This window comes from Schistocerca americana, chromosome X, assembly GCF_021461395.2.
Source record: "Schistocerca americana isolate TAMUIC-IGC-003095 chromosome X, iqSchAmer2.1, whole genome shotgun sequence".
In the NCBI taxonomy this organism is placed as follows: domain Eukaryota; kingdom Metazoa; phylum Arthropoda; class Insecta; order Orthoptera; family Acrididae; genus Schistocerca; species Schistocerca americana.
Window position 1 is genome coordinate 137,006,421 of NC_060130.1, and position 23,600 is coordinate 137,030,020.

General features: G+C 39.8%; 1 protein-coding gene across 1 annotated transcript in view; it reads right to left on the reverse strand.

Annotated features, from left to right (window-relative positions):
- Window positions 1–18,819, reverse strand: part of LOC124556820 (homeotic protein female sterile-like) — a 72,891-nt gene extending 54,072 nt beyond the window's left edge. The window contains exons 1-2 of the mRNA XM_047130835.1: window positions 18,351–18,819; window positions 11,119–12,602 (exon numbers count right to left, since the gene is read on the reverse strand). Of these exons, the coding sequence (XP_046986791.1) occupies window positions 11,119–12,571 (1,453 nt within the window). The 5' untranslated portion in view covers window positions 12,572–12,602; window positions 18,351–18,819. The remainder of the gene's footprint in view (window positions 1–11,118; window positions 12,603–18,350) is intronic.
- Window positions 18,820–23,600: the final 4,781 nt, after the last annotated feature.

A 23,600-nucleotide genomic window follows, 5' to 3' on the forward strand; every position in this document is an offset into this window, starting at 1 on the left:
AACATTAAAATAGCTCAAACATTTTGGTCACCAAGCCGCAAAGCTAATATTTTTGAGTTTATTTCACAATGTGATTCCTGTAACAGACGGAGTAATGTAGGAAAAAGTATAGCACCATTGCAAGAACTGCCAGAAACAAGTGAACCATTTGAATGAGTAGGACTAAATGTCGTAGGACCGTCGCCTAAGACTAAAGATAGAAACAAATACATAATGACAATGTTAGGTCATTTCTCTAGATACCTTCGCATGATACCAATACCTGATCACAACGCTGAGACTATAACTAAAGTTTTTGTAAAAGAATGGATTCTTAAGTCTGGATCACCATTAAGTATAATTAGTAATCAAGGAATGAATTTTATGAGTGAATTACTTAAACAGACTTATAAGCACATGTAAATAACTCAGGTAAGGACTAACCAGCACACCCTGAAGGAAATGGAAGAGTCGAGTGAGTGCTCAGCGAGCAACGTGCTCAGCAATTGCGTTTGCGTCGGTAGATAATGCACCATTGATGTTAATGCCAGGGACACCCGTTGGGGTCTGGTACCCAAAAAGACGTCTGATCTTCATCCAGACTTGGGAAGGTGACCTATGGCACCCAATGGTAGACATGTACCTCTGCCAACACTCATGTTTCTGTCGTTTTATAAGCTGGCGAACATGGGCATGGAGCCTCTTAAAGGCTATTAGGTGCTCTAGGGAAGGGTGCCACCTACGTCGCTGTAGAGCTCACCGACACTCTTTAAATGCCTCAGTGACTTCCGCCAATCACCAAGGGACAATCTTTCGCCGGGTCACCCTAAAGAACGAGGGATCGCATTTTCTGCCACAGAAACAACCGTTTTAGTGACCTGCTCAATGGCATCAATGGCACCATGTAGGGAAGATTCAGCGGTGACAGCAGAGGTGAAGGCTTCCCAGTCTGCCTTGTTTAAAGCCCATCTGGGTAGGCGTCTGTGGGTATGACGCCAGGGGAGTGACAGGAAGATGGGGAAGTGGTCACTACCACACAGGTTGTCACGCACTGCCGGGAACCAGGTTTCCCGGAGGGCAGGTATAAAGGTATAAAGCAGGTATAAAGCTTAACAGTTGTCGTAGCTCAGCCAGGTGGTGGAAAAAACCGCCACAATTCCACTGGAGGATTACATGATCGTGAGATTGGGAAGGCATGAAACACTCAATGAGGCAGCCTACACCTCACGGTCATCTGCTGCCACCAGATGAGTACCTCTGCGATCGACATCCATTGTGTCAGAGGGGCCAGCGAGATCTAGATCCTCAGGGGACACCAGAATCTGCACTTCATCCTCAGACACAGAGCTTGTAGGTAGTGGTGGTGTGGGTGGCACCGCAGTGCCTTGGTTCTTGAGGGTCTTTTTCTTTAAGTTTCTCTTGCTGCTCCTTAGGTTTGTCCGGGTGGGAGGGCTACATTGATTCAGTCTCAGCGACAGAGGAGGACTGTGAAGCCCTATGACCAGCTACCTGTGGTTGCTTCAGCCACTGGCAGGAACCTGGGAAGGGAGTGACCCCAAGGGACCCCTTCCTGGCGAGAGGAGCCGAAAAAGACTTGTGCTTCTGCAGCTGAGAAGTGGGGACTGACAAGCTCTTTGCTTCTGAAGTAGGTTGTGCAGGAGCAACAGTGAGGGAAGTGTCCCCACCATCAAGGGGGCAGGTGGAGTCTGACGGCTCTGAGAGCCAACTGTACGCAGGGGAACGGAAGATGGTAGAACCGTTGTCATAGCGGCAGCGTCGGTTGACGTAATATGCACAGGATGTAGCCTCTCATATTTTCTCTTAGCCTCAGTGTAGGTCAGTCGGTCCAGGGTCTTGTATTCCATTATTTTTCTTTCTGTCTGGAGAATCCTGCAGTCTGGCGAGCAAGGCAAATGGTGCTCTCCAGAGTTGACACAGATGGGAGGTGGGGCACAGGGAGTATTGGGATGTGTAGGACGTCCACAATCCCAACAGGTGATGCTGGAAGTACAGCGAGAAGACATATGGCCGAACTTCCAGTACTTAAAGTACCACATTGGGGAGGGATATATGGCTTTACATCACAACGGTAGACCATCACCTTGACTTTCTTGGGTAATGTATCAACCTCGAAGGCCAAGATGAAGGCACCGGTGGCAATCTGATTATCCCTCGGACCCAGGTGGACATGCCGGACAAAATGGACACCAAGCTGCTCTAAATTGGCGCGCAGCTCATCATCAGACTGTAAAAGGTCCCTGTGGAATACTATACCCTGTATCATATTTAAGCTCTTATGGGGCATGATGGAAACAAACATCCCCCAACTTGTCACAGGCAAGTAGTGCCAGTGACAGGGCAGAGGAAGCCGTTTTGATCAAGACCGACCCTGACCGCATTTCAGACAAGTCCTCCACCTCCCGGAGACACGCTTTGGAGTCTTATTTCTTAGCATTGAAGTTAGACCTTGACCACTTAGAGACTGCTGGTGTTTGATCACCAGCAAGTGATGACACGGTATGCTTCATGGCACGTCATCCGCCCTGATGCCACCCACTCTGACAGGGAGCCCGCCCCACGGGCGCCATCCAACAGCAGCAAAGGCCACCTGGCAGGAGGGCCATTGCCGGGAGTCCCAATGCCCCAGGGTGACGGGCATCCACTTCTTGGCATACGTGGGGAGTTAACGGCACAGGAATCAGCAGAGCGATCCCTGTGTGGTCAGGGGGCTACAACCAACAGGGTACGTCTGTCCTGTACAAGGAGTCAGTTCCTCCATATGAGTCCATTCATATCCCACTGGAGTATGGGAGACATTAGCGCCGTTGTTTCAGTTCACCCCTATCTTTTGGCCATGATGGTGAGGCACTTTTAGAGCTAAGGGAGGTGAAGGGGTTGTCCGAGCCTGGTAACGGGGCACTGAATCCATGTCACCGTCCTCGTCAGTCAGACATGTCAGGATGACATCTGTTGGTGTCCAAGACAACTTTTGACCCAAACATTGTGACCCCTCCCCTGCTCCCATTGCCTCTGAGGATGATGGGGAAAGGGGGATGTGAAGAGTCGCTTAGCTTTTGGATTGCATTCTTGATGCTTACGGCAAAAATGTCGCTTTTGTCTTCTGTCACAGCTGCCTGGATTTCTATGTCTTTACTCGCTCTGCTTTGGTATGTACAGGTGCAAGCCCAAGTGCTGGTGGTGCATAAGGGTGCACCAGACATGGTCTGAGTTGAAACTTCCACCTTAGAAACAGGTTTCTATAATATGGAAGCATATAAATTGGCAAAAGCAAGGGTTGTGTCACCTTATATTCTATTTTGGCTTCTGCATAGTGGACACCACTTATTTCCTGAATTTTGCATTCCTCAGCAAAAACAGGGCAGTCTGGGCTCCAGAGTGGTTGGTTCCCAGAGCAGTTAACACAAAATGTTCGAGACACGCAGTCAGTCCCACCAGATTCATGGCCTGCCTTTCCACACATCTCGCAGGTCGCTTCGCCTCCACAATGCAGCACCGTATGGCCAAACTGCGAGCATTTGTAGCACCACATAATGCCTAAGCCTAAGTCTCAGGAATCCTACCATAATGTGTTCAAGCAGCATTGGAGAACAGAAGGTCAGAACGAAGGTAGTGGTCTTCTCAACTTCTATTATTCTTTTACAACCACATCCATTATCCCTTGAGATGCCCAATGTTGTTCTAGTCCCGTGATGTCTCTGTTCATAATATCGAAGCACACAAACCTACTGCAGCCTACATCCTTCTGAATCTGCTTAGTGTATTCATCTCTTGGTCTCCCTCTACGATTTTTACCCTCCACGCTGCCCTCCAATACTAAATTGGTGATCCCTCAATGTCTCAGAACATGTCCTACCAACCGATCCCTTCTTCTAGTCACGTTGTGCCACAAACTTCTCTTCTCCCCAATTCTATTCAACACCTCGCAATTAGTTATATGATCTACCCATCTAATCTTCAGCATTCCTCTGCAGCACCACATCTCAAAAGCTTCCATTCTTCTTGTCCAAACTAGTTATCGTCCATGTTTCACTTCCATATATGGCTACGCTGCATACAAATACTTTCAGAAATGACTTCCTGACACTTAAATCTATACTCGATGTTAACAAATTTCTCTTATTCAGAAACACTTTCCTTGCCATTGCGAGTCTATATTTTATATCCTCTCTACTTCGACCATCATCAGTTATTTTGCTCCCTAAATAGCAAAACTCCTTTACTACTTTAAGTGTCTCATTTCCTAATCCAATTCCCTCAGCATCACCCGACTTAATCTGACTATATTCCAATATCCTCGTTTTGCTTTTGTTGATGTTCATCTTATACCCTCCTTTCAAGACACTGTCTATTCCATTCAACTGCTCTTCCAAGTCCTTTGCTGTCTCCGACAGAGTTACAATTTCATCGGCAAACCTCAAAGTTTTTATTTCTTCTCCATGGGTTTTAACACCAACTCCAAATTTTTCTTTTGTTTCCTTCACTGCTTGCTCAATATACAGATTGAATAACATCAGGGATAGGCTACAACCCTGTCTCACTCCCTTCCCAACCACTGCTTCCCCTTCATACCCCTCGACTCTTTTAACTGTCATCTGGTTTCTGTACAAATTGTAAATACCTTTCCCTCCCTGTATTTTACCCCTGCCAACTTCAGAATTTGAAAGAGAGTATTCCAGTCAACATTGTCAAAAGCATTCTCTAAGTCTACAAATGCCTTTCCTTAATCTAGCTTCTAAGATAAGTCGTAGGGTCAGTATTGCCTCACGTGTTCCAATATTTCTACGGAATCCAAACTGATCTTCCCCGAGGTCGGCTTCTACCAGTTTTTCCATTCGTCTGTAAAGAATTCGCATTAGTATTTTCCATGCATGACTTATTAAAGTGATAGTTTGGTAATTTTCACATCTGTCAGCACCTGCTTTCTTTGGGATTAGAATTATTATATTCTTCTTGAAGTCTGAGGGTATTTCACCAGACGGTACATCTTGCTCACCAGACGGTACATCTTGCTCACCAGACGGTACATCTTGCTCACCAGACGGTACATCTTGCTCACCAGACGGTACATCTTGCTCACCAGACGGTACATCTTGCTCACCAGACGGTACATCTTGCTCACCAGACGGTACATCTTGCTCACCAGACGGTATGGTAGAGTTTTGTCAGGAATGGCTCTCCCAAGGCCATCAGTAGTTATAATGGAATGTTGTCTACTCCCGGGGCCTTGTTTTGACTCAGGTCTTTCAGTGCTCTGTCAAACTCTTCACGCAGTATTGTATCTCCCATTCCATCTTCATCTACATCCTCTTCCATTTCCATAATATTGTCCTCAAGTACATTGCCCTTCTATAGACCCTCTATATACTCCTTCCACCTTTCTGCTTTCCCTTCTTTGCTTAGAACTGGGATTCCATCTGAGCTCTTGATATTCATACAAAAGGTTCTCTTTTCTCCAAAGGTCTCTGTAATTTTCCTATAGGCAGTATCTCCCATTTTTCCCCCGATTTCCTCCTCCCTCTTTATCACTACAAACACAATACAATTTAAGACTCCTTGAACCCCATTGCTAAATGCAATATGATTATCAGGACTAGCCTCTGTCATTCAATCGGATGACTGGGTGTGACTATCTGCTTGACTGAGTAAACTTTATACAACTGAGGTGCAGCAGATCCCCAAAGGTCACCCATTGAATGCTCCACCTTAATAGCCAAGTACCTCATTGGTGCACACCTCACCTTTAAGATTGAGAGTTTTCTTTCTTTAGAGAGGTTTGTACTGTCCTCACAACCTGGGCAATTAAGTAGAGATCTCCTGTCTCTGTGACCTATGACACACAACATTCCATTGCCATGCCACATGAGGGTCACTGAAGAATGCCCAGAGGTTACAGTGACAGAGAACTGGAGGTGATCACCAACCTATAGCTCAGGAACTCTGAGGTTGCCAAGTTTGTATCCAGCAAAATAATGCTGAGCCCCAGAGGGCTAATAATGTGTGTCAATACATCACAACCATGACTAATTAAACTGATGGTTCAGCAATATTCACACCCAGCACTACCTGCCTCCTTTGGAATCTGAATTATTACAGTCTTCTTCAAGTCTGAGGATATTTCACCTGTCTGTATACCAGGAGAAATAATTTGTCATAGTATGTTGTCCCAAATATCTCTCTAATTATGAGGGAATGTCATTTATTTCCACAGCCTTGCTCTGACCTAAGTCCATCCAGTGCTCAGTGAAATTATTCTTACAGAGTTGTATCATCTGCATTTACTTCTTCCCTTTCTGTAACATGTCTTCAAGTTCACTGTCTTTGTATGGCACTTCTACATATTCTATCTTAAAGCCTTCCCTTCTATGCTTAGTACTGGCTTGCCATGTAAGCCATATTCCTACAGCTGCTTCTCTTTTCTCCACATGTGTGTCTAATTTTTCTTTCCCATCATCCTGCTCGATTCTACTGCTGTTCGTTTCTCCTCTATCTGTTCCTGTTTTACCACTTTGCACTTCCCTCAATCGAATTTTTCTATACACCTGCATTACCTTTTGCCTTCTTTATTTGCTGCATTTTTATATTTCCTCCTTTTGCCAATTAAATTCAACAACTATTGTTATCCAAGTATTTCTACTGGGTCTTTTTGTCTGCTTTCACTTCTCAACCACTGAAAGCTACCTGTCAGTCTTTTAGCGCATTCCTTTCCAATGTAAAAATCTTTGCCTAATGCTCCTTTCTACATTTAATCTGCAATTCACAACCAATAAATTTTGGTCGGAGTCCACTTCTGCCCCTGGAAATGTTTTGCAGCTTACCCTCTGCCTTACCACACTCCAGATCGTGAAAAATGCAAAGTTTACAGCACAATTTGTCACACGGAGCCATGACACAAACTGACTAATTTCTTGCTAGTAGTAAACTTTTCTCTTCTGCACAGCTATCACATATTCTTTGATTACATTCGATGTAACACGACTATTGTCTTATGACCAGTACCACCAGTTTTCCAGCATGGGCCATTTTGTGTAAAAACTGCCAGTTTTGTTCAATCAAAGGTTTATCAACACATTCCTATGCCACATCCAGCCGACACAGATTTCACATCAGCTTCCCTGGTCACAACTTTTATCTCTGGTTCGATTTATTTCAGTACTTCACTTAGTATTTTGTTCTTTTAACAGCATTTGGCAAGTTAGTTTCTTTCCTCACTCTTCCTTCATTTAGCTCCCCGCCCCTCCTTTCTTCAGACACACCTCATTTGCAAAACCATTTTAGCAGAAATGGTCATGGACAATAACCAATCCTTCCAAACATCGCCCCATTTTTAACTTCAAAATTCTCCTTCAGCTTATTAAGTTCCAATTATGCCTCAGCTATCTTTTATGGTTTTTCAATAAACCAATGGCAATGTCAAAATTTTCTTGATTTTGTGGTGATTTAAACAGATTTGTGTGTATGGGGAAGGCAAATAATTGTATGTTGTCAACGAGTGAGAGGTGACACGATTCAAAATGCCTTCCATTGTTCTACTTCTCCCTATGAAGCATTTTGTTGGCGCATTGCTGATAACTCATTCATGAAAAATCAATTGTGTCTACTAATTTTCGCCCAATACTTGCTATTTTCGCTGCTGTATCATTCTGATCAACAATTGGCATCCCCAAAAATGTGAGGCTTCTGTTCCAGCAAGTCCTTACATTTGACTTACCTTCTCTGTTCATTTCATCATTCTATCCAGTTTTATAAGAAAGCCTGTTCATGAATTTCGCGCATTAGTGAAGCAAATGGCTTTTCCTGAACTATGAACTCATTATTAATCCATTCCCTTCAGTGTATTGTAGTTTTTATCTTTTTCCATGTTGGTACTGCATTTCTCCAACAGTGGTCTTAAGGGCTATAATTGTCACTGCACTGTATTTTGCACTGAAGATTCTACACATCTGCTTAACAGTTCTGCAATAGTTCTGAATATACTTCCACTCAACACTGTTCTGTTAAACAACAAAAAAAGTACCTCACTTGAATTTCTAATGTGCATCTCAGTGCATTTTCCAACAGATTATCTGTATTTATTGCTTAGTATTTTACACAATTTGTTAGTATTGCTGTGTGGCACTTTTGGGTTGTGAAACTCAGTCCAAAGACAGGTTCGATGTAGCTCTCCACACTGGTCTACAGTCTTCCTGTCCCTCCTCTTGTCTGCATAGTTATTGCAATCTATATATCGACTTGCATCTACACGTTGTAGCTATCGTAACATGTAAGGAATTCTCTTTCTGCAAAACATACTGAACTGATTTGCATATATTTCACACAGTTGCATGTATAGTTCGACCAAGATCAAGCTGATGATATGACAATTGTACAGAACCTAGGAAGACAGATTTTACTGTACAATCAGTGATGGGGCATTGCAGATGGACCAAAGATTCTGACTGGACATGAATGGAGCAGAAAATTAAGGGTGGCATTCTTTAAAAACATGAATCTGGATGCCAGAACCAAGTGTAGAAAGGACCATATCTCTAATTGCAAATTTAATTCAAACTCTTAACCACACTCACTTGAGAGCTGTCTAAAGCATCCTCAAATATTAAAATTCCCTATAAAATATAAATACAACATGATAACCACTATGTTTTATCGCATCTGCAAAGTTAGACATTCCAGCACACATTTCTTCTTCATTTTGTTTTGATAAAAACAAATTTGAGTTGTGACTCCCGGCCTTGGACAAATCTTTCAATTTTACGGTACTTCAGTGGCTTGCATGCCAATTTCCTTGTTTACTTTGACTGAAGCAGTTTCTCATTTGGTCTAACGTAACCGAGAAGATTCAGTTCTACAGCTTTCCATCGCAGAAATACCAGAGTGTCACAATGAACTGAATTTCAGCCCTACTGTTAACAGTGAGCAGCATTAAATAGTTGATAACAAAGGCAAAAATGTTTTATATTGATGCAGCATACCTGGCAAACATTTAACCACGACAGAAAGTATCTGTGACAAAAAGAAACAGACAGACATTACCTTATGGATGGAAGAAAAGAACCATGTTCATTGTGGAGTAAAGAGATATTATAGTGCTGTAACATTACAACAGCAAATAGTATGTCAATACATTCCAATTACATCTTACTACCACAAAGCCACTTAATACAGCTTAGCTTACAGAAGTTAACAGCAACTGAATCTTCACAATGCCTTTCATCATTGTTGCCTTTCATCTTATTCGAGTCCCCAGCTGCCATTTGTCCTCTAAATAAATACTGCCACTGCACTGCAGCTTAATAAAGAAACTTTTTTTCTGGTATATGGTATCACAGTTTCTCAGAAAAATTGACATGGGTAGTAAGTAAAGCAATCTAAAGTTTGCTTGAAATGCTCTAAAAGTCATAAAATATCGGCCCCTCATTACTTTCAGTGACCACAAGCATTACTAAAATGACAAACTAAGTTACAGAATGAATAAGTTTTGCAATCTAATAACATTCGTCACTTGAGTGCTCAAACACATTTGTTACTGCAGAGACAAATGTTTAGTTGGCAGTGTGTAAGTGATGTGCAACAAACACACAAATTTTATAAATTATAGAGTGCAGCCATCATGCATCCTTTTTTAGATTTTATTACGCAAATCCAGATTTCGGCTAGTGACTGGCCATTCTCAATGCACTAAATGTGACTGACGCCCAAACAACAGGGACTTACATGCACCGAGAATAGATTATAATATTTACTGAAAATCACTTTACTTCCAACAGTTGCCATGAAATCCTTTATGATTTGCTACGAGTTTCAACTGTTAAAAAATCACCATCAGACACAAGAAATTTTTCCAATCCAGAATCCGTATACATACATGATATCTCGGTCCACACAACACAAGGAATGCACAAATCGCTTTTCATGTTTAGAACATGCATTTGATATTACACAGAGTGGGGAAAAAACAACACATTTGTATCCAAATGTATAATTTGGGGGGGGGGGGGGGGGGGGGACACCCTTGTGTTTGACAAGGATTTTTAACAATCTACACTAGCAGCAATAATAAAAGTCTATACAGTAACTGATGGTCACGAACATGATTTTTAATAAATACATAAAATTTTACACACACACACACACACACACACACACACACACACACACACGCACGCATGCGAGATCAAATGGGAGGTTGACACTTCTATGGGTCTTTACTTTTTGTGAAACTTTAGGTAGCAACAAATGTTCTATTGAACGCATGTTCTCTAACAAGGATGTTCTCTTGCAAAACAGCAGAAATGGTTTCACAAGCACGTGGATGAACAATACATCTCCTTGAGTGCCCACCTTCAAACTATTATTATGGAGCATGTGAGATGGTAGAAAACACTTCTGGGAATAATTTAGCAAGGGTATACATCCATACAGTCCAAAATTCAGCTAAAAAATAGGTCACTTGTAGTCTACATTCACCATATAACATTAATTTGGGCATACAACTGTGTGAAATATTTTCATTTTTTTTTAAAAAAGCTAGTCTTCTCTCCAATTACCAACACCAGAAATCTTTCACTCAAACATCAGTTTTCTTTTAACATCATGAAGTCCTAATGTGTGTGTGTGTGTGTGTGTGTGTGTGTGTGTGTGTGTGTGTGCGCGCACGTTCACACATCATATGAAGCATGTATCTTGTGTGTATGCTGTGTATACTCTTAGACCGAAACAGCATTGTTTCCATCCATGAAAGGCAAATAAATTGACCAATATAACACCCATCACATAATTAGAGCATTGATGTGGACAGCATGTTCTTCAGACCTGTGGTGCCATTCAAGCCAATAATGTATAATGTGTAACATGTTTGATTAAACTAAATATACATTCATGGATACTGAATGAGTATTTCTTAATACAAATACCCCAAAAAATTACATACTGTAACAATGTACCAGCCTGAAGAAGCAAGGTCTTCTGTTACCACCAACAACAAATTAAAATTTAGTAACCCTGATTCACCATAAAACATCTAACCAACATGTCTGCTATACGAATTAATGGTAAAACACACAAAATAGTTAGTTCTAAAGATGATTTGGCAACTTGAAACTACAAACAGCTTCCACATACCTGCTGTACTTGAAGGTGTTTCTGTGTTCTCTGACGTTACATTTTCATCTTTAGGGGTCCGCTCCTTTCCACTTGTTTCTGCTTGGGAATTTTGTTCTTTTTCCCCCTGTTTCTGCTCTTCTGTTTCACTTTCTGGTACACTGCTGGCGACAGCTGTCGTCAACGTAACAGCAGTCGACACTTCTTGGCCCTCCAGTCCAGAGTTTGGTTGTGTCTGCGTTTCCTGGTTATCCTGCACCGTAGATGGCTGTTTCTCTCCTTGGTTCTGTTGTTGTGGCTGCTGCTCTTGCAACTGCTGTTGCCCTTTCCCATGTTGTGCTTGGGCTTGTTGCACTGAATGTGATATTGTTGAATTTTGTTGCTGAGATGGCTGAACCTGCTGCTGTACAGATTGTGGTGTCACTTGTAACTGAGGTTGTGCTTGCTGCTGTGGTTGCATATGTTGCATCTGCTGCTGTGTCTGAATATGTGGAGGTTGGAGATGCTGCTGTTGCTGCACTTGCATGTGTGCTTGATTCTGTATCTGTTGCTGCCCTGGAACATGCTGAGCTTGCATGTGCTGTTGAGCCTGCAGCTGTTGTAATTGCTGTGCTTGCATCTGTTGCTGCTGTGCTTGTAGATGCTGTTGGGCTTGCAGGTGTTGCTGTGCTTGTATCATCTGTTGTGTCTGCATTTGTTGTTGGGGTATTACGAGTTGACCGATTCCCTGTTGCCCTAGCATCTGTTGCTTCTGCTGTGCAATCATATGTTGTTGCGCGATCATTTGCTGTTGTGGTAGTATTTGTTGGGATGGTCTTGGCATCCCATGTTGTGTCATAAACTGTGATTGTTGCTGCTGTTGTTGCTGTGGCAACATCTGCTGTTGCATCAGTGACTGTTGCTGTTGGGGTACAATTTGCTGTTGTGACATCATCTGTTGCTGTGGTAACAGCTGCTGCATCTGCAGTTGTTGTAACTGCAACTGAGACTGTAACTGTGTTCCCTGCTGTGTTGGCAGAACTGATTGTTGTGTTGTCTGGGATGTAGGTAATGTGACACTTGAATCAGCTGAATGATTTGCAACTGCTTGTGATTCATCTGACTTCTTATCATTTCCTGAATTTGTTAAACTGTGTTGGGGCTTAGTTGGGGACCCTTCCACACCATTTGATGTAGGTTTCAGAGCACTTGAAGGTGCAAGATCTCTGTTCTTGTCAGATCCTCTTGGTGGCCCAGACACGGTCTGGTTCTGACCGCTTCCATTTTTGTGTTCCTGAACTAAACTAAGAGGCATATTTGATACATTGTGATTAGCATTTCCTGATGCTGGTGGCTTAGCTGGGCTCACAGCTGACAGTTTTGGTACACCTGCTGACTGAGAGTTATTTGCAGCCCCAGAAGCAGGTGCACCTGGGCCAACTTTAGTTGGAGTTCCAGAAGCTGGGAGTGACTGTTTCACAGCAGGGGCACTCATTTTAATGTTCACAAAGATGACTGGTATATTCCTGCAAAATAAAAGTGAATGTAAGAATTTTTTCCTCTATAATTTATATGGATAGTGCCTATTTCTACTGTATGTTGACACCACATCCAACTGTGGGTACCAGAGCCAATTTAACAGGAAGCTGGTCTACAAGTTAGAGGAACACATGGGCATTTTGTACCCAAAAGGACAATGTAAAAAAAGGGGGGAGAGGGGAAAGGAAGAAAAAAGAAAGAAAACTGTAATTAAAACAGAACTTTAGAGTGACAATTGCTTGCCTTTTATACAAGAACTGAGCTGTTTTAAAAAAGAATTTCACCCAGTATACACAAGGACAGTTTAAAAAATGAACAGAAAGAAAAAAAATTAATCTTTTCTAAATAAAACTAAAATCATCTATAGAAAACCTTGTACCCTGAATACAAGTATAGAGGCCAACTATTTACAAAGAAACCACATGGAACAAAACCCAAATTCTCAAAGGCAAATAGTAAACAAAGTCCTGCAGTTAATTTGAATTCACAATGCAAGATTTATAGAGATCAATTTTGTCCCCAATGGTTTTCCCCCCTCTTATGTATCATACAAAACATAAAAACCATTTTAAGACATCAAGCTGCAACATAAATTCAGGTAATTATGAGTTCATGTTGAAGCCAAACTTCTACAAAATTTCCAAGGTTCTCCAGTGTATTTCCCAAGTATTTTAGTATAAGAGAATCATAGGCTTATGTGGCTCATTACAGAGTAATAACAACCATGATTTATTTGGCTTGTTACCCTAACCACATTGTAAAGCGCAATCATCTAATAGTAAAAGTGTAATGCAACAACCTTCTGATGAAAAACATAATTACCAAAGTTTGGACGTTTTGTTCTGCCAGTGTACAGTTTAGTAACACCAATATTTGAGGCGCCCAACAGCAAACTCATCATCAGTAAATATATCCATACTGTTGTATGTAACTTAACATACAGTTAACATTGCCAGTATAAGAAACCCAGGACTGCGCCAAGCAATACTGATCACAAGCTTGAGGGCAGAAAGTTAAATTGGTATTACTGCTGTTACATAATGAGTGACTCAAGAAAGTTTGTTTCCAAACGAGGACACAGCACATTATTCCTATATTTGCACCACTGTGTAGATATTTTCCATTTCATTTCAAGTACATAGACAATGGGAGTAGGATATTGCATGAAATGCAGTTAGTCTGATAGGTCACCTGACACCATAGGTCCCTTATACCAAAATACCGAGGAAATATTATTAACAATCTTTGAAATTTTGTCCGAGTTTGGGTTCATCCTATATAGTGTCTTCCACACTTGGTGCTAGAGGATTCTACAAATATTTTACACATACTTCACCGTGTAGCTACTGATACTAAATGAGTCTTGGCCTCTGCCATGGTATTAAGATAAACAACTTACTTTGAGAAATCCTGAAGTTTACAGTTCCAAAAGCAGTACAATTTTTCAACATTTCCCCCAAACTTCGCTATAAACCAAAATGGTTCTCTAGAGAATAATTACACAAAATAAATCAGTACTTTAATATATTTGTAAAAATACTGAAAATGAAACTGTGGAAGACAAGAACAGATACAAAGATGTCTTAACTACACAAAAATGAGATGACACACTGAGGCCTACTTCACTTACAGAACCAGAGAATAGAAACGAGAATTCTTATGGACAAGCAGACATCCAACACAAGTTAATTTGTGATTTGAGGGCAGCAGTTCATCTCACTGTAACTGCATATTAACAAAACCGTAACCTGAAATGTGGGAATAATATAAAGACTCAAGAGTTAAATTGCTTATTACCACTGAAATCTAAATTACACTGTAACAATAAATCCCTCAATACACAAAAATCAATGAGGAGTCTCACTAGCAAAATACCACAGAAGATAAAAAAACTGCCCATGTGCCAGATGACGGGAATGAAATTTAAGAACATACGTAACATAACAAGATTATAGGGAGGGGGGAAATAAAGGAGTGGTCGAACGATGTCAGTGGAATTAGTGGTTTGATGAGACAGTACTGGGGCACAAGGTAACATGGGAACTAAAATAAAAGGAGGTTAATATTCTTAGCATCCAGATGAGAATTAATTTATATGCACTACATTTCACTGTTCAATTGTGAATAACTTGTGTTGATTTTCTCTTCATTTTCTTCCTTTGGTGGCAGTCTACGTACAGTCTACTCAATTTTTCTCTTTGTCAATACACATTATGAGTAATGGCCCGAGTTGCCGGTCATGTGTGCATGAGGTGTGCTTGCTTGTGTGAATATGGTGTGTTTCTCTCTCTTTTTCTGAAGAAGGCGATGGCTGAAAGCTTACGTGTAAGTGCCTTAATTGTGCCTGTCTGCAACTCAATGTGTTATTTCTATGGTAAGTAGAAATCTATCTTTTCCTACATTGTCCACATTATGAGACACACCTACTTTTCTTACATTTCTACTCAATTTCATGTCACGTTCTCTGCAATTCTACACATTTGCTGTTTCCTTGTTAACTTATTTCATATCTCCTATTTTCCACATGACTTTTTTATTTCACCTTTACTATTACAATATTAGTGATAACTGTTGCTTTACTGTTATTGCCCAATCCAGCCACATGAGAAGAAGCATTATCAACTTATCAACAGGCCTACAACCCCAATTAACATCTCAATTTTCTTGAATTTTCTCACTCTGTGAAACTGAAGGGCAATCTGCTTAATTGCTAAAAACCATTCAACAGTTGTGATCGCACATTTCTTTTTCTTCTTTTAAGACAACTGGTTTCAACAGACTATGAAAAACCTTTTATAATGTGCATGAGGTCAGGGTAAAATGGAAGTATTTTACAACAAAAGATTTTAAGACCTGAAGATAACAGCATATTCTGTTGAAATTGATTCTCTTAGACAAAAAAATATTTTATGCAATCTTGGTTGTTGAATGGTTTTTAACAATCTCAATTTGCGTCTTCCATTTTATAATGACCAGCTTCTCCTTAGCTTCTAGCTTCACCAGTCTTGGCTTTTGTACCTGGTGCACATTCCACTCTGTTACAGAGAAACAAAATACTCAATCACAAAACATGGCCTTTTTATTTCCATCACTTTTAATAGTAAGCGATTTTTTTTCATTTTTGAACCAATAATAAATTTCCAAAAGAATCCTCCATTACAACACACTTCTTTTTAGGTTACACGCAGCCGATGACAACTTGAAACAGCAATGAAACAACAACAAGGCTGTTAGACTTTAAGAAAAGTTATAATACTTTCAAACATATTTCTACAATGAAAACAAGTTTAAAAGGCATAGCTGAGTTTTCAGTTTTAATTGCCTATTCTTGCACAAATGGATAAATAAAAAAGGAGGGAGGGAGTAAAGCAATGTATGTTCATGCTGGGATTTGAATCACAATCTTAATAATTTCTCGTATTTCCTCAAGTGCCATTGTCCTGCGTTCATGTTCAAAGAACTACCTGTTGCAGGTCTTCCTGAATTACCAACAGATAATTTTCAACATTAACTGCATGTGACCTTAACACTCATGATTTTTGTTCTAAAGGTGAAAGTTTACTTCTCTTGCAATCACTATCAGAATTTTGCAACTGGTGAAAAAAAAATTAATGCATCTTTGAGACCCTAGTTTTGCAGCTTGAATCGCTACAGTTTAGCTCAAATCTGAGACAGAGCACTACTTCGTTACCACCGACTTCAGCAGTCAATACTAGCATGACATATTTATATTTGTTTATCAGGTCACAGTTGCCATTGGAGAAAGGTATGTGGCTAACAACCTGAAACTGTGTTTGAAAATCTCGTACAGGTAACTGAAGAGATACACAGTTATGCACATTAATGACTACGTGGGTACAAGCAATCTGTAGGGATCTTAGAAAGACAAGCTGTTTCCTTTTGTAACACTTCATTGGCTGCACTATGCCCATGATCCTATACCTTCTTTTTCACGTGAAAATGCTTCCTTTTTACTCCATTTCTTATATATACTATCAGGAAAATAGTTTATGAGAAGCTATGTTTACCATTCAATAAAACTATTTATTTTATGCTCTAACACGTTAAATGTATCTTAATTATGATTTCTACAAGGAAATAAATGAGATGGCTGAGGACAGAAAGATTGGAAAATTAGATCTCTTCAAGCTTGCAGAAGCCTGCACAAGATCAGTGTAGTAAATACATGTACTAATATTCATATTCATATCCAGCCACTTCAGAAGCACAGATCTAGTAGAAGGGCCAACTCCAGACATGCTTCCTAGGGTTGACTCAGAAATGTCTACAGTGGATAATTTAAATTATCACTTCATTACAACTTCATTTAAAATCTTACGTATGTTTTATAAAACTCAGTTGAAACATTAAAGCTGTGAACATGCTACATATGTTTAACATCCCTGTAAACTCAACCCTTAATATTACATTGCTTCAAGATGCAAAAATCCCACTCCCATCTCCTGGTATGTAATCTATACCTTAATCATGACTACAATACACCCACTAACTAATAAGATACACACATCTACACACTGCATATCAGCAGAATATAATTTAAATGGAACCACGAGAATATTTCTGTAAGATGTCATTAACCTGGATTCTGCATTAAGTAATGTATCACATCACAAGGTATGTGATGCACATTTACCAAATGTCCGTAACTAGAAAGTGTCTGAAGTTAGAAATGTAATCCAGTTTCAACACAAACCCATGAACTCACTAACTTTTTAAAAATGTAATATACGGTACACTTTGTGTGTGTTGCTCGTTCACATGAACTCTGCATTTGAATACATATATTGGTTCTCAACTTGATTCATTAGTAGTGTGAAGTACCAGGTAACACCTACAATCTATGAAGTCTCCAATAACAAACACAATAAATGAAGCACTGCCAAACAAAGACAAAAGTAATTTATTTTAAAAAGTAAACATAGCCACGATTGGAAACAGTAAAACTTGTGTAGCACTGAAAGCTTACATCAAAGCAATATTAGAAACCTAAAACAATAATTAGTTTAAACACACAGGCAAATTAAAGCATATTTCACGGTTTTAAGTGCCATGCTATTACTAAAAAATCTCAATTTTTTTCTGTATACAGTTAAAATCGATATCTTTGAGTTAACTGAATACAAATGTTTCGTCCTAGAGAAATGTGCCACTCGCTCAGAGAATTTGATGAGTGTCACAGTAATCTCTCGTGTATATACAAAGGACGTCTTGTTTACAATTACGATACACACTGGATAATATGTTGATAAAACTGTAACTTTCCACATTAATATAAGCTGAGTTATTTGAGAGTTTATTCAATAATGTAATTACCTCAGTAATCAACCGACATACGCCTTATGCGTTCAGCACGAAGTCTTATAAATGTAGAACTATACAAAAGAGTGCACAGCCAAAAGTACACATCACTGGGTATCAGTAAGTTTCCAACAAAAGTTTGTTTATGTTATAAAAATTCTTCATTATGTACGGAATTTAAATTACACTAAAATTTGAAATAAAACAAAACAAAGCTGAAAAAAATAAGTACATAACATGCAGTGTGATTAAACAAGTTACAACATGCCGAGATAATGGAAAAAAAGGCTGGCAATTAATACTACGCATCAAAAATTCGTTATCGTAGAACATAAGCCACTTCAGTAAAACAAAACAGAAACTATACTAATATATCATATAAGCATACGAAATGGGATTAAATGTGTATAACATACGTTTTGTTTACGCCAATCGAGTCGGTTGGGAAATGTCCCACTACCCTCTTCTGTAGATGCTACAATATTGCCTTTCCGTTTAGAGAAAACTTCACCGAAAATACAACACAGAAAACTGAGTTCGATGAAACACTTAGTACAATCACAAATACACTTATTGATTTAAATCATAAAGAACGCCACTCTGCTGCCGTCTATCGCTAAAAGTTGCGCCATTATGTCACAATTTTTGCTCTCTGGCAACAACTTTAGATGGCGTCTCACCGCTCCCGAAAGGCTTTGCTACAACAACGGACTGTCGTTAGACGCTAATTGTACGTTGCCATGACGTAATTTTATGTTTCCTGCGAAGTAAAATAAACATACGCGCGTATCTGAATTAAAGGAAACACGACTATTTACGGCCTAAATGTATCCACACAAGAGCAACTTCTACTAATAACTTCTCGGACGTTCCGAAGTAACGTATACAATAATGTCGACAAAACACCAAAGTACATCGTTTTTGAATCCTGGTCGAAACTTGTTTTCAGAGATTGCAGTTTACTTTGTGCTAGTTCATAATAGTGAAAAGGGTTTTTACTTCATCAGTGCTTAATTTCGGTCACGCAACACGTAATTCAACCTTTTTTTATTTCAGCTAATATAAGCTGATGCTAATTGTACTATTGACATTTAATTAAAGACATACAAATGCTACAAACAACAAGAGTACAAAGCATCTGTTAACCAATTATTTATCTTTATGGTAATTTAATGAATATAGAACGATTCTCTTATATAATAGTATATGTTCTTTCCTGGCTCTGACAAGAAGCTTAATGAAACTACTGAAACTACATCCAATTGCAGTTAATCAAGATGTTACATCATTTGTAGACAATGTCTTGAGACTAGGAACTACGGGGGATGCAAGATTTCACTGTCTGCAAGCATTAAAAATTAACATAGTGGGGCCGCTAACTCATGTTATAACAACGGATTTCGTGCTTTTGCGGATTTCCAGCCCATATTTTATTAGTTTCCTCTGTTTTAGGGGCTAACTGCAAATGTTTCTTGACGATGTGGATATTTCTTCCGCATGTTTTCTTCCTCAAGAAAGGTAAGAATGGTGAAAGTGGGATAATGGGTCATATGAATAGAACAGAGAATGTACTGTATTGTCGGAATTTCGAGAAAATTCTCAGGTTCACACAAGTAAAGCAAGTCGTAGAATATTCTTCACATGAGAATGTTCTCAGTTTGACTGAAAGGGTGAGGAAAGTTGTTCAAAGTGGAGAACGTTCTCCAATTTCATATGAATAAAACTAGGGAAGATTCTCACAAGTAGAGAACATCCTACAATTTTTAAAGTAAGCTCTGTAGCAGACTTCGAGCTGAGTAAGTTCTGTTGAGGTTAAGCTTTACAGAGCTTTTTAGTAAAAATGGTAGTATTTATGTTACCCAGAAGCCAAAAATAGGTACACATCGCCGAAAGAAATACTGAAGAGAGAAACTGTAGACGTAATGCCTATATAAATTTAGCAATGAATACATTATTTGGCTGGCGAATCACTTCCTGAAAATCATGAAAGAAGAGGGGGGGGGGGCATTCTTCCAAACAAATAGCAAACGAGAACGTTTTTGTGCTATTTAGTAGACCTAGTTCTTCAGACTAGTGTAGGAGAAGACTTATGCATACATCAGACAACTTTGCCACTGACATATTTAGATGTTCTTCATAATGTTACTAATGAGCACCTTTGCAGATGTGATTTCCCAGGAACTTGGGAGATCTATAAACAGTAAAACATAAATGGCAGTCAAGATATCAGTTTCTATGTCCAGTTGTAAGCACATACCAATCATGGTATTTAATGCACTTGGAGACGAATATATTAACGGAAAGGTTTTTTTCTAGTACCAACCTGCAGGTGACATGTGATTATGGTGAAATGTTTACTAGTGCCAATGCTTTATGGCCTCCATCTGTACATGATGCTAAGACATGGGGAAACTGTGATGTATGCCAGATACTAACCAAGAACCATTCCAATGCATGAATTGTAGGAGGCAATGAGTGTGGCATCGCATGGAGACTAATGACACCATTCCAGAATCCACAAACGCCTGATGTGAGGCATGGCAGAAAGAACTGTTCCAGAAAATTCAGTGGGCGAGATGATTATTTCATCAAATATCTACAGTGATAGTGACACTCAGGTAAACTATATTGGCATAAGTTTTGAAATTTTACTAACAAAGCCTTATTATTAACTAATTTTAAATGAAGTTCATCTGAGGAATTCAGTCTGCATCAGGCAATATAAATATTCCTGCAATACTGGCATACTGTTTTTAGTATCACTTTTGGTTTTCCTCACAGTGGCAGTGGGCCTATCCCTCACGGCATGAATATTATGTTTTGTTACGTTACGAATAAAAAGGTGACTCATAAATATTAATAAATCATTAATTACAAAACTACTGATCTGTTTCTTTTAACAGAACTGCTCTGGCAACCAGATAGTACAGGGTGTGTAGTCACAGAGGTCCAGAGTAGGCCGCACTTTTCATATGACAGAGGAACTTGTCAGATATGCTAATGCATAATTGAGGAAACGATTTAGGCAGGGAAAAGTTAGTAACAGTTTTGGCTACCAGGTGCAAACCTGGTGTTGTACGAAAAGGAAGGAAGATTAGACTTTAACGACCCGTTAACACGAGGTAGCTGGAGTCAGAGCACAAGTTCAGATTGTTTCAGGATGCGGAAGGAAATGAGCCACGCCCTTTTCTAACCGTCTTGGCATTCGCGTGGAACAATGTAGGGAAATCAAGAAAAACCTAAAACAGGATGGCCAGACACTGATTTGAACTGATATCCTCCTGAATCAGCACTGTACAACATCTTGTCAATGTCCCCAGTACTTATTTTGAACAAATTGTGTGATCAGCAGTTAATAATAAAACCACCATTATGCATTTCTCACTTGCTTGACCTTATCTGCCCACATCCCATTCCTGGTCCATTACATACGGAAACATTTCTTTATGTTTTCCTTGCATTCACAGCACCAGATTTATACTTGGTGGCACAATTGGAACTAACTTTTTTCCCACATAAATCATTTTCCCGTTAACACATTATAATATCTACCAAGTTTCACTGCCATACAATAATTACAGCCCATACTGGACCTCTGTAAGTAGCTGCACTTTAATTATAACTGCCCAGTTCTTGACATGCAAGTGGACCATGAGGTGTCATATTTGGGCAAATTTGTCTTGTATTAGATAGCTCTGACAGAGCTCTGGTTTGGAGTAGATGAAATTGTGATGGTTTCTTAAATTTTCGTGTTCACCAAACTTCAATAACAAAAGTGTTTCCCACATATCGAAAATTCGATTTTTGTGAGCTGTCCTTTTAATGTCTTAATAATTTGTTGCCACATATAAGACTTAAGTCAAAACATAGTATAACTCTCCCAGAGTACACTGTTGATAGTTCCATATTTTTACACTGAATAGTTTGACTGTTTGAACGAACTGAATGAAATGCAAGATTTTGTGTGTGTCCTGTGCGGGATGCGGAATGGAACACAGACTGAAAACTTTCTCAAGAAGAAGGGGAGGTACTAAGAAAGAACTCCCTGGTCAGAGAATATGCTTTGAATTTTTTATTCATATAAAATTGAGAATTTTCTGAGAGAATGTTCTCTTGTCTCGAAAATCTTTTCTGGGAAATGACCTCCTTTTTATTCGTACGACCCTATGGATGGTATGAATAAAACAGGGAATGTATTTTACTCTCAGAGTTTTTGAGAACATTCTCAGATTTCCACGAATAAAGTGAGTTGGAGAATGTACTTCACCTCAGAATGTCCTCAGGATGAGTGAAAGTGTGGGGGAAGCTGTTCAACACGAAGAACATTCACCAATTTTGTATAAATTGTATTAATTCTCACATGTGGAGAATTGTCTCCATTTTCTGAAGGGAGCTCTGTAGCGTACTTCGAGCTGAGTAAGTTCGGTTGAAATCAGTAAAAATGGTAGTGTTAACGTTGCTTGGAGTCCAAAAAATGAATACAGAGCTCCAAGAAACATTGAAGAGAGTGACTGTAGAACTTTATTCAGGTTTAATAATAAGATCATTATTTGACAGGCAAATGTCCTACCCAAAGATCATGAAAGGAGAGATGGCGACCTTTCAAATGAAGTGAAAATGAAAACATTTTTGTGATATTTAGCAGGCCCAGGTTTTCAGATTGGTGTAATAAAAGACATAGATATACTCCAGACAATGGTGTTACTGACGTTTTAAAATATTCATCATCATGAAACTTCCTGGCAGATTAAAACTGTGTGCCCGACCGAGACTCGAACTCGGGACCTTTGCCTTTCGCGGGCAAGTGCTCTACCATCTGAGCTACCGAAGCACGACTCACGCCCAGTACTCACAGCTTTACTTCTGTCAGTATCTCGTCTCCTTATAAGACCATGCCTTGGATAACCAATTAGTGATGAGAAAACGTATTTCTCAGTATTTCTGAGTATTTCTTGGTTATTCTGCCACTCTTTGTCACCCAGAAAGTGTGATATTGTGGCAAGCCAATTTCTTGCCATCTTCAGGCATTTCAGATGATTGGTTACCTTCCACTGGGAGCCGCCATTGTATCCCCTTCCCAGCCCCACCCCACCCCCCACCAGCATACCATCGCTGGGTGCAGACCTGCTGCAATGGCAGGGGAGTGCATCTGTAGGGAATGATCTGATGTCTTCACTCCCACTGTCACCAGTGCTAGACACTGGGGTGGTGACAATACGTTCTTGTCCTCTTTAGTTGCCATGACAAACGCATATCTGCACACAGGTTTTTGTTGTGCTTTGACCATGGTTAGCGCTGGATCCCAGCTCTTGCTTAATTGAAAACCACTGGCTTTATTTATTGATTCATAATGTAGGCAGATCTTTGCAGACTCTATCAGAATAAAAGGAGTTCGACTGCTGTAATAACTTGGTGCCATTCTAATTCATATTTCCATAGAAGATGCAGTGCTCTGCCACAGTGGACTTCATCGAGCGTTCAGTGTATGTGTAGCATTTATGCTCAGCACGTCTCTCTTGTACTGTTCAAATAGTCTGTCCTACATAAAGTTTCTCATACTCGCAAGGGATACAGTAGACTCAAGTCCTAAGTCATCCTCGACTGATCCCAACAAGGCTTTCGTCTTGGCTGGTAGGCACTTGACATTATGTTTCCAGATAATTCTT